The 13,065-nt window shown below is 47.6% G+C and overlaps 1 protein-coding gene across 1 annotated transcript in view; it reads right to left on the bottom strand.

The window, feature by feature from the left end:
• The window catches only part of LOC143973410 (uncharacterized), an 803,348-nt gene that overhangs the window by 741,607 nt on the left and 48,676 nt on the right, over positions 1-13,065 (bottom strand). The window contains exon 4 of the mRNA XM_077474402.1: positions 7,018-7,344. Within this exon, the coding sequence (XP_077330528.1) occupies positions 7,018-7,344 (327 nt within the window). The remainder of the gene's footprint in view (positions 1-7,017; positions 7,345-13,065) is intronic.

Here is a 13,065-nt window from a genome sequence, read left to right as displayed (position 1 = left end):
TATTGCAATTTTTTGACTCTAATTATGATTCTGTTTCTAGTCCCACTACCCTTTGGAATGCTCACAAGGCGGTAATCCGCGGAGTATGCCTCAAGCTGGGTGCACAGGAGAAGAAAAGGAGGTTGGCAACGATTGAATCCTTTCTACAGAAAATTCGTGGTCTTGAAATTTCGAATAAAAACGCCCCTTCCCCCCAAATTACCAAAGAACTTAGTACCCTAAGAAATGACCTTAGCTCATTTCTTCACAGAAATTTTGAATTTTACTTAAGCAGGATGAGACTTACGTGGTATTCCCAAGGTGATAGGGCGGGGAAACACCTGGCACAGCAATATAAAAAAAGAGCCGCACAACATAGGATCCCCTTTCTTTTAAACCAGAAAGGTCAGAAAGTTAGCAACCCCAAAGAGTTAGCCGAGGAATTTAGTCTCTTCTACTCAAAGCTATACAATCTCTCCAGTTCCCCTTCAGAGCCACGTCCCGAGGAAGGGAATATATCTGGGTTCCTAGATCCGCTGCAGCTTCCCTCACTCTCCCCAGAACAAGTAGAACTTCTCTCCCGGCCTTTTACCCATCAAGAAATATCTGACGCAATAAAGGGTCTCCCCCTTCACAAAGCTCCTGGGCCTGATGGGTACACTAATAGCTACTATAAAACATATGTAGACCAATTGTTACCTCACCTATGTGCCACACTTAATGACTTCTTAGCAACTGGGAAGATACCCTCAGAATCCCTTGAGGCGACTATCACCACTATTCATAAAGTAGGCAAACCTTCTCATGACCCCGTAAATTATCGGCCCATATCTTTGTTAAATACTGACACCAAACTTTATTCAAAACTTCTAGCTGCTAGGCTGGCGAGTTATATCTCTACCCTGATCCACCCGGATCAGGTGGGTTTTATCCCCTTGAGACAGACCTCAGATGGAACCCGTAGAATAATTGACATGCTTCACTGGGCAGAGCATCATCAAATGCCTTCTCTGCTGATATCATTAGACGCAGAGAAGGCATTTGATAGGGTCAACTGGCTCTATTTGAAAATGGTCCTTCAAAAATTCGGCATCACGGGCAAATTTCTCCAAGCCATACTAGGACTATATTCCACCCCTAGTGCCAGGGTCCTGAATTCGGGTCTACTTTCGTCTCCCTTTATGATTACAAATGGGACACGTCAGGGGTGCCCTCTTTCACCTTTAATATTTGCATTAATGATAGAACCGCTAGCGCAAGCTATTAGATCACACCCGGACATCAAAGGTTTGGAAATCAACCAATGTAGCCACAAAATCAGTTTATATGCAGATGACGTAATCATCTGGCTCACTGACCCAGTTCATTCTCTCCCCCCGCTTTGTGATCTTTTACAAACTTTTAGCCAAGTCTCTTTGTATAAGCTGAACCATTCCAAATCGGCGATGCTAGGCATATCCCTCCCCACCCATCTTAAAACAAGTATATCGTCCATTTCTCCTTTCTCCTGGGCACCCAACTCCTCTGTCTCTTATCTGGGCATCCGATTGACTTCCCCAGCATCCTTGTTGCTACGTACCAATATGGCTATTCTGACCCAGAAAATTCAGGAGACTGCCACCTCACTCCTCTCAATTAAAGCCTCCTGGGCAGGAAGAATTGCATTGGCTAAAATGCTTTTGTTACCTCACATTCTTTATATGTTTAGAACTTTGCCTTTACCTATTTTGAAACCTGATATAGCTGGACTACAAAGAATTGTTAACAAGTTTATATGGGCGGCCCACAAATCACGTATTAGGTCCTCGTTGTTGTGCATCCCGACTAAATGTGCTGGGATGGGAGTTCCGGACCTCAAGGCTTACTACAAAGCCACTGTTTTAGACCAAACCAGGAAACTTTGGGATCCAACCTCCTCTCTGCCATGGACTTCAATTGAAACCGCTGATATGGTGTCGCCTCCATCACACCTACTCGCAGCCATCTGGATGGGTTTACACCCCACACACTCTCTATTACCAACAGTCAAAGCCCTCACAAACAACTGGAAAGCAATTGTACAATCTGCGGGCGGACTACATATACAAGCTTTATATCGGCTACCACTCGCCTCCATTTCACTTATGTCTCAGGACTTATCGCTTTTTAGCTGGGCCTCAAAAGGCATTAAAACCCTCGGAGACTTATTTCAAAATGGTCATCTTAAGTCCTTCGCTCAACTTTCTAAAATCTTTAACATTCCTAGTAAAGACTTCTACATCTACCTTCGGATCCGTCATGCTCTTTCCTCTGTACATATGTCGAGCTGCTCTTTGACTAAAGACATAATACAAGCATTTACCTCAACGATCAACAACTTTAGGGGTATTTCATACTTCTATGGTCTTTTGACAAAGCCTAGCCCGGAACGAGCCACTCCAGCGATTGTCTCATGGGAGCGAATTCTACACATACAAGTCTCCCCAGCGACCTGGTACCGGGCAATCCGTTTTCCAGCTATAGTATCCAGAAATGTGTCACACTGGGAGACTGTGATGAAAATCCTTTACAAGTGGTATTACACTCCGTCTAAATTAGTAAGGTTTTTTCCGTCCATGTCTGGAAAGTGTTGGCGAGAGTGTAATCAAAACGGACATATTTACCATATTTGGTGGGAATGCCCGCTCATAACTACCTTCTGGGCCGGAATTTCCTCCTTCATCCAGAGCATAACGAATGTCACTTGCAGACTGACACCGCAGACGGCTCTCTTTGGTCTTGATCTTGCATCCTGGCCTTCAAAATTTCATACCATAATCACTCACATCCTAATAGCGGCTAGACTCGCTATTTCCCGTCGTTGGAAACAATCTTGCTCGCCCTCTGTCCCAGATGTAATCATAATATTAAACAACCATATGTTGATGGAATTCATGTTTGCGAAAGCACATATGAAATTGAGTAAATTCTATGCATCTTGGCAGCACTGGATACAAGATCCCAGAGCTCAATTGCACCATTGATTGTAACAGTCTTTCGTGTGCCCATATGCCACTGTCCTCAGACGGATAGATGGGGGGATAGTCCATCTGACCCCCATAGGTCCTGGACCCGAGCCCTCTGCGGTGTGCCTGCCTACAGTATTTAAGTATTTCTCGTCTTCTACCCTCTTTAACGCCATAATCACCCTTTTCTCAGCTAATCCTCCACCTTTCTCGAACTTTCTTTAGATGCTCTGAGGGGGAGAGATATGAGGCAGTCTCTCCCCGCCAGTTATTCCCTTCTTGCTAAGGTATCATGATCTTACGCCTGTCACCTCTCTGCCCCACTCTTCTCGCTTCTCTCTCCACAATTTGCTGTGTAGCATTACCCTTTTGTCATGTTAAGTGTATTGGCTTTGATATGGCATTATTTACCTTGATTTTTTTTATGTTATCTGTGCTGTACCTGCAGTTTTTGGTTCAATAAAATTTTTGAAACCTTAAAAAAAAAAAAAAAAAAAAAAAAAAAAACTTTGAACAGAGGGGTGGCGGTGGACGTGGTATACTTGGACAGAGGGGTGGTGGTGGATGTGGTATACTTGGATAGAGGGGGGGCTGTGGATGTGGTATACTTGGACAGAGGGGGGGCTGTGGATGTGGTATACTTGGACAGAGGGGTGGCGGTGGACGTAGTATACTTGGACAGAGGGGTGGCTGTGGACGTGGTGTACTTGGACAGAGGGGTGGTGGTGGATGTGGTATACTTGGACAGAGGGGGGGCTGTGGATGTGGTATACTTGGACAGAGGGGTGGCGGTGGACGTAGTATACTTGGACAGAGGGATGGTGGTGGATGTGGTATACTTGGACAGAGGGGTGGCGGTGGATGTGGTATACTTGGACAGAGCGGTGGCGGTGGATGTGGTATACTTGGACAGAGGGGTGGCAGTGGATGTGGTATACTTGGACAGAGGGATGGTGGTGGATGTGGTATACTTGGACAGAGGGGTGGCGGTGGATGTGGTATACTTGGACAGAGGGGTGGGGGTGGACGTGGTATACTTGGACAGAGGGGTGGCGGTGGACGTGGTATACTTGGACAGAGGGGTGGCAGTGGACGTGGTATACTTGGATTTTGCAAAAGCGTTGGATACAGATCCGCACACACGGCTCATGTGTAAGGTAAAGTCTACAGGTTTGGAAATATCAGATTGTAAATGGATAGAAAACTGGCTAAAAGACAGAATTCAGAGAGTCGTGGTTAATGATTCTTACTCTGAATGGTCTGAGGTTATCAGTGGTGTACCCCAATGTTCAGTGCTGGGACTCTTACTTTTTAATATCTTTATAAATGATATTGGGTCTGGGATCAAAAGTAACATTTCCGTCTTTGCAGATGACACCGAGCTATGCAGTGGAATAACGTCCTTACAGGATGTCTCCAATTTACAAGCCGACCTCAATGTTCTGTCTAATTGGGCGACTATGTGGCAGATGAGGTTTAATGTTGAGAAATGTAAAGTTATGCACTTGGGGGCTACGAATATGCATCATACATGCTAGGGGGAGTACAACTGGTGGATCCATAGGGGAGAAGGATCTGGGGGAGTCCATAGTGGAGAAGGATCTGGGGGGATCCATAGTGGAGAAGGATCTGGGGGGATCCATAGTGGAGAAGGATCTGGGGGGATCCATAGTGGAGAAGGATCTGGGGGGATCCATAGTGGAGAAGGATCTGGGGGGATCCATAGTGGAGAAGGATCTGGGGGGATCCATAGTGGAGAAGGATCTGGGGGGATCCATGGTGTAGAAGGATCTGGGGGGATCCATAGTGGAGAAGGATCTGGGGGTTTTGGTAGATCATAAGCTCAATAATAGCATGCAATGCCAAGCTGCGGTTTCCAAAGCGAGCAAAGTCCTTTCCAGTATTAAGAGAGGTATGGACTCCAGAGAGAGAGATATCATTTTGCCCCTGTTCAAATCATTAGTAAGAACTCACCTGGAATATGCCGTTCAGTTTTGGGCTCCAGTTCTCAAAAAGGATATCGGGGAACTGGAGAAAGTGCAGAGAAGGGCAACCAAACTGATAAGAGGCATGGAGGAGCTCAGCTATGAGGAAAGATTAGAGGAACTGAATTTATTCTCTTGATAAGAGGAGATTAAGGGAGGATTTGATCAACATGTACAAATATATAAGGGCTCCATATAGTGAACTTGGTGTTGAGTTATTCACTTTACAGTCAACATTGAGGACAAGGGGGCGCTCTTTACATCTAGAGGAAAAGAGATTTCATCTCCAAATATGGAAAGGTTTCTTCACAGTAAGAGCTGTGAAAATGTGGAATAGACTCCCAGCAGAGGTGGATCTGGCCGGCTCAGTGGATTGCTTTAAGAAAGGCCTGGATTATTTCCTAAGTGTACAGAATATAACTGGGTACATTTATAGGTAAAGGTGATCCAGGGAAAATCTGATTGCCTCTCGGGGGATCAGGAAGGAATTTTTTCCCCTGCTTTAGCAAATTGGATCATGGCTCTGCTGGGGTTTTTTGCCTTCCTCTGGATCAACCGTGGGTATAGAATTGGATATATTGTCTGGTATGATATTTATTATAGATTTTTTTTTTGGTTGAACTGGATGGACTTGTGTCTTTTTTCAACCTGACTAACTATGTAACTATGAGACATGGAGAAGCGGAACTGATACTGGAACTGAGAGAGACAATCATTTCCATTGATCAGGTCCAATATATACACAGCATGCCCCTCCCCCATCCTTACCTATAATCAGGTGTGCAGACATCTTCCTGGAGACTGGAGGAGATAGATTGTGTCTGTGTGCACCCCTCCCCCAACACTAAATCCCCCACTAACATGACACCCATTGTCTTCAGTCATGTGACCCCCATACACAGCACTGTACAATCTCATCTGGATGATCGGCTCTAAGAACATTGTACATGGCTACTGCTGTGTGAGAGATATTCTGTACATTGTAATACAAAGTGGATGATACAAAACAGGATGTGAGGAGTTCCCTCTAAAGGAGACCTCCGCCCAGTGGTTCTTGGTGGAGTCTTCTGGGATGAAGAGTCTCCGGAGATGTAAATCCCCCCCATGCTGGGAATCCCCCAACATCTGTGCAGGGGGGAGGGGTGAAGATTTCCCCGCTCAGGTGAAGGATGAGATCTTCACACCCGTCTGTGTTTCCAGCTTGAGATCCACCATTGTCACCCATCAGCAGAATTCCCACCATCCAGATCATGGAGTCCTCATAGTGAGAGAGGAAAATGAGCACGGGGGAGGGGCTGCCCACAGCGACCAATCAGAATTCTCAAGTCCTTTTTTCCTGAGATGTGAAAACCGATTGGCTGCTGTTGGCAGAAGCTCCACCCTGTTGAAGAATCAGCTCCATCCCAATAAACTGAACTTCCCTTCTACATGGATGGTGTATATAAAGACACGGAGCGGGGAGGACACTGCTAGGACTGGGGGTGGGGGTTGGATGGACTTACCTTCTACATGGACGGTGTATATAAAGACACGGAGAGGGGAGGACACTGCTAGGACTGGGGGTGGGGGTTGGATGGACTTACCTTCTACATGGACGGTGTATATAAAGACACGGAGCGGGGAGGACACTGCTAGGACTGGGGGTGGGGGTTGGGTGGACTTACCTTCTACATGGACGGTGTATATAAAGACACGGAGCGGGGAGGACACTGCTAGGACTGGGGGTGGGGGTTGGATGGACTTACCTTCTACATGGACGGTGTATATAAAGACACGGAGCGGGGAGGACACTGCTAGGACTGGGGGTGGGGGTTGGGTGGACTTACCTTCTACATGGACGGTGTATATAAAGACACGGAGCGGGGAGGACACTGCTAGGACTGGGGGTGGGGGTTGGATGGACTTACCTTCTACATGGACGGTGTATATAAAGACACGGAGCGGGGAGGACACTGCTAGGACTGGGGGTGGGGGTTGGGTGGACTTACCTTCTACATGGAGGGTGTATATAAAGACACGGAGCGGGGAGGACACTGCTAGGACTGGGGGTGGGGGTTGGGTGGACTTACCTTCTACATGGATGAAGTAATCATCTCTCTGTATAAGGTGTCCTGTAGAGTTGTATATATACACACGGTATATCCCGTCATTCTCCGGAGTCACATTGGATATGATCAGACTTCCATTCTCTGATATCCTTGTATTGGGGAAATATCTGAAATCAGACGGATCACAATACCAGTGTTGAGCTATTCTCTTCCAGACTCCAGGAGATTCCTCATAGTACCAGGTAATCCGGTCACATCTCCCTGTATCTGGATGGTTGAGGGTGAGATGACGTGTGATGGGGATGAGAAGGTCAGATCCCGGCCGGGTGAATATTTCCTGGACTTTTCCTGCACAGACAGAATACAGATCCCAGTCAGGTCACAGTGTACTCCCCTCCCCCTCATATAACATATATCCCTCTATGAGGATCCCAGAAATATTCAGATTCCATCTATCAGAGTCCTCCGGGTCTTCCTGGGATTCCTCTGTTTTCTTCCCATCTCAGATCATTGAGGAATCTCCTCTGACACCCCTATACTCTCCATTATTCTACCAATAAATCATCAATGAATAGACAATCATTCCTCCCCCCATTTCCCCTGCTAGAGTAAATTGGAGCGTCCTTTATTTGGCCTTCCTCTGGATCCTCTGTAGGTATAGGATTGTGTAGATGGGATTGGAGGATTTCTTCTCTTTTATTGGTGGAACTGGATGGACTTTATGAAGAGATGATAAATAGAGAATGTATTACATATATAATGCAGTCAGGTAAGATAATCCCTGACCTTCCAGTAGATGATGGTGGGCGTCCATCCATACATGGACAAGGACAATGGACATGTGGAGGACAATAAATGTCTTCTCTGGATATTTTGTATTATTTGGTCTAAGGCTAGACATACATTTTCAATTTTCGGTTCTTCTTCCACAGATTGAAGGAAAGAAAATCGCTTGATTCCCCATCAGCACAGTCAGTGTTGATGGGAAGAATCCCTCTTGTGGAGTCATTGTGTTCTGAGAGTGGAAGGTTTCCCCGCCATCAGAATACAATGATCAGTGCTGGAGGCTATAGACACCGGCAGTGATTGTACAAAAAAAGAACACGACGGGCTGGTTGTTCTGAAGTCATCCGATGGACCAACTTCAGTACAATCAGTCTGCCCTTGGATGGCTTGAATTTCAAACTGGCATGCAGACAATCCTGTATCCTATATGTGGGGTCCTGACCTCTCATACAGTGGCGGAACTACCACCATAGCAACCCGTGCGGTTGCTACGGGGCCCCCAGCTGAGGAGGGCCCGGTGAGCGGGCGGCAGGTGAGCCGCAGAGCTCCCTGTCCGCTCGGTGCTCGTACAGTCACACTGACTGTACGAGCGGACACAGCCAGGTGACTCGGCGGCGGCGGGGGTTGTTGGGGAAGCTGCGGGGAGGCTTAGTGGGTGGCCAATCAGCGGGTGGCGGGGCAGAGAGATGACATCATCTCTCACCGCCCGGCGCCCGCCCTGCAAACTGCCAGCTCCGCTCTCACTCACTGTGCAGGCAGCAGAGAGATTACATCATCTCTCTGCTGCCTAACTCAGACTGGCAAACAGAGTGACCTTAGCAGGAAAGTGACAATCCCCAATGTGTGACAGGTGACATGGCAAATGGACAATCCGCAATGTGTGACAGGTGACATGGCAAATGGACAATCCGCAATGGATGGCAGGTGACATGGCAAGTGGACAATCCGCAATGTGTGGCAGGTGACGTGCCAAGTGGACAATCTGCAATGTGTAGCAGGTGACGTGGCAAGGGGACAATCTGAAACTTGTGGCAGGTGACGTGGCAAATGGACAATCCGAAATGGGTGGCAGGTGACGTGGCAAGTGAACAATCCGCAATGTGTGGCAGGTCACGCGGCAAGTGGACAAACCGCAATGGGTGGCAGGTGACGTGGCAAATGGACAATCCGCAGTGGGTGGCAGGTAACGTGGCAAATGGACAAACCGCAATGGGTGTCAGGTGACGTGGCAAATGGACAATCCGCAATGGGTGGCAGGTGACGTGGCAAATGGACAATCCACAATGTGTGGCAGGTGACGTGGCAAGTGGACAATCCGCAATGTGTGGCAGGTGACGTGGCAAGTGGACAATCTGAAACTTGTGGCAGGTAACGTGGTAAATGGACAATCCGCAATAGGTGGCAGGTGACGTGGCAAGGGAACAATCCGCAATGTGTGGCAGGTGATGTGGCAAGTGAACAATCCGCAATGTGTGGCAGGTCATGTGGCAAGTGGACAAACCGCAATGGGTGGCAGGTGACGTGGCAAATGGACAATCCGCAGTGGGTGGCAGGTAACGTGGCAAATGGACAAACCGCAATGGGTGTCAGGTGACGTGGCAAATGGACAATCCGCAATGGGTGGCAGGTGACGTGGCAAATGGACAATCCACAATGTGTGGCAGGTGACGTGGCAAGTGGACAATCCGCAATGTGTGGCAGGTGACGTGGCAAGTGGACAATCTGAAACTTGTGGCAGGTAACGTGGTAAATGGACAATCCGCAATAGGTGGCAGGTGACGTGGCAAGGGAACAATCCGCAATGTGTGGCAGGTGATGTGGCAAGTGAACAATCCGCAATGTGTGGCAGGTCATGTGGCAAGTGGACAAACCGCAATGGGTGGCAGGTGACGTGGCAAATGGACAATCCGCAGTGGGTGGCAGGTAACGTGGCAAATGGACAAACCGCAATGGGTGGCAGGTGACGTGGCAAATGGACAATCTGCAATGGGTGGCAGGTGATGTGGCAAATGGACAATCCGCAATGGGTGGCAGGTGACGTGGCAAATGAACAATCCACAATGTATGGCAGGTGACGTGGCAAGTGGACAATCCACAATGAGTGGCAGGTGACATGGCAAGTGGACAATTTGTAATGTGTGGCAAGTGACAATCTGCAACTTGTGGCAAGTGGACAATCTGAAATAAGTGGCAGGTGATGTGGCAAGTGGACAATCCACAATGGGTGGCAGGTCACGTGGCAAGTGGACAATTCGCAATGTGTGGCAGGTGGCGTGGCAAGTGGACAATCCCCAATGTGTGACAGGTGACGTGGAAAGTGGACGATTTGCAATGTGTGGCAGGTCACGTGGCAAGTGGACAATGCACAATGGGTGACAGGTGACGTGACAAGTGGACAATCCGCAATGGGTGGCAGGTGGACAATCCGCAACTTGTGACAAGTGACAATCTGCATCTGGTGGCAGGTGACACACTCGAGGCTCCCACTGATTCTGCATTATGGTGAGTTGAACTATTTAATTTTCTATAACAATGTAATAATAGAAATAATGTGTTTCAATCATCCTGACACCATAACACAAATGGTGCCGTGATAATTGAAGCGCCAACATCAGCCATTGCCCCAATAAATTGCCCCCCCATAAAAGTATTTTCTATCAGTGCCCCTCCCGAGACTAGAATCTGGATCCGCCCCTGGGTGGGGGGGGCCCATACAACATTTTGCTATGGGGCCCTGTGATTTCTAGTTACGCCCCTGCTCTCATACAATTATCATTATCATAAGAAGAGAAGACACAACAGTCACATCAGAAAATGGAAACCCAACAACCTTCTGAGATAAGAAAGAGGGGCGCCCCCTATCACAAGGTGTAGGAAGGGGCCCAGATAGCCAATCAGCTGCAAGTTTGAAGATGACTTGACAAGCTATTGCCAGACTTGCCGGACTTCACAAGTTTGTTGTACAATTGTAGGGAATCCACATTACAAGAGCCGTGCTATAGACTTGTGGGGACTTGTGGGGCTCTTGATGAAGACTAGGGATGAGTTGAGTGTTCGAGTTGAACACCGGCTGTTCGGAGAAGCCAGAACTTTGTGGGCAGTTTGCACCATATTCGTGTAATGCTCATGGCCCACAATGCACTACGATATCACAGTGCATTGCTGGCTGACCATTGGCCAATCACAGCGCCAGTAGCGAGGAGAGCCATAATTGGCCAGAGGCAGGATGCCTGTGACCAATTATAGCTCAGGGGGTTAAGTACACGCCCCGCACTATATAAGGCCACCTGCACGATGGTCTTGTGTAGTGTGCTGCATCATTCATAGAGAGAAGGATAGGCAGGGACAGCGTCTTCTTTTCTTGTTGGTGTATTGTGCCCCCTGCACAGTGTACACTTGAAGCTACCCCAATTGCTTGTGTTCTTCAGATCCTATACCACAGTGCCCACAATCAGTGACTGGACATGACTAGTGTAGTCTGAATGTTCCCCTTATACTATTCCTTATCTATTAGAAACGAGACCACACCATAGGTTGGAGTAAACTGGCCACAACAGCCTTTATTAAACATAACTCAAAATTACTCCCATAACTTGTAAATATGAAAATATATAAATATATAAATATATATAAATATATAAATATAAATATAAATAACTTTATTAACATTAAACCACATTTTAATTAACATTAACTGCCCATTCTGGTGATCTCTGACGGTGACCACACTTAAACCAATACCCAATCACTGCGGTACACCTGACCAACTTCCCAAAGGCCTCCACCTGTGACCGGTCGGAGACAACTTCCGCCAGTGAACATAACCGTATTCCCTCCAACGTTCAGGAATACCCAGAGGGGCCGATCGTTAGATGAGCCCCCCACACCCTCAGATCCCTTCTGAGTACCTGTCTACCGTCAGAAACCACCAGAAAACACACCGCCAACACGAAAAACTTTCAGCTGCCGTGACAACCGATGAAACCTGAAAAAGAAGAAAAAGACCAGCAACAAAACACCACAAAACAAACACATAACAATAGGGCGGGAGGGTGGGAAAAACTGCCTCCTCTGTGTCACACTGGGCTCCGAATGATTCCTTACAGCCACACCTCTCCCTTTTATGTGACCCCTCCCCTACACTGAACTTGTTTCCTGCAAACCTTTTCCTGAACTCCACCCATAAAGCTTAACCCTCTGTGTCCCTCATCCACACTGTCATGTCCAGCACTCCTTATATCATTGCATTCTTAATCCGTGCTTCTCTTGACTAGTGTAGTCTGAATGTTCCCCTTATACTATTCCTTATCTATTAGAAACGAGACCACACCATAGGTTGGAGTAAACTGGCCACAACAGCCTTTATTAAACATAACTCAAAATTACTCCCATAACTTGTAAATATGAAAATATATAAATATATAAATATATATAAATATATAAATATAAATATAAATAACTTTATTAACATTAAACCACATTTTAATTAACATTAACTGCCCATTCTGGTGATCTCTGACGGTGACCACACTTAAACCAATACCCAATCACTGCGGTACACCTGACCAACTTCCCAAAGGCCTCCACCTGTGACCGGTCGGAGACAACTTCCGCCAGTGAACATAACCGTATTCCCTCCAACGTTCAGGAATACCCAGAGGGGCCGATCGTTAGATGAGCCCCCCACACCCTCAGATCCCTTCTGAGTACCTGTCTACCGTCAGAAACCACCAGAAAACACACCGCCACAGCCCGAAAGGGTGACCCCCTCAACCTTGAGGGCCGCCCCACACCCGAAGAGCTTTCTGTATGCCCTCCTGTAAGCCAAAGGACCAGAGGTCAATCCCCACATCCGATAGATGAACGCCATCCCGCCTAAGATAAAGCCCTACATTCACCTCCAATTCCCTGTGTCTTACCACAATGCCCCCGTTCTGCACTACAAACCGCCCAACAACCTTATTAACCCTAATCCTAGTTTTCTCGAGGCTGGCTAAAGACCTGGCCCCACGCCACACCGTTCTGGCCACAATGTCCGACCACACCAAAATGGTGCCCGGGAACAGGACTCGCATGCGCAACACATCAGCCTTGATATCCGCCAAAATGTCCTTCACTTTCCGAACTCCCAGGTCATTGCCCCCCGCATGAACAACCAGCACATCCGGGGGCCTATCCCTCAAAGCGAAGCGCTCCACCTCCCTCATGACACGCTCCCACCTCATGCCCGGGAAACCCAACCACATCACCCTCGCTACCTCCCTGGGGATACCCAATTGCCTG

This window comes from Lithobates pipiens, unplaced genomic scaffold (assembly GCF_037356315.1).
Source record: "Lithobates pipiens isolate NorthernLeopardFrog02 unplaced genomic scaffold, aLitPip1_a1.2 Scaffold_80, whole genome shotgun sequence".
Lineage (NCBI taxonomy): Eukaryota > Metazoa > Chordata > Amphibia > Anura > Ranidae > Lithobates > Lithobates pipiens.
The sequence above is the reverse complement of the archived record's forward strand: the minus strand, read 5'-3'. Positions and strand labels throughout refer to the sequence as shown.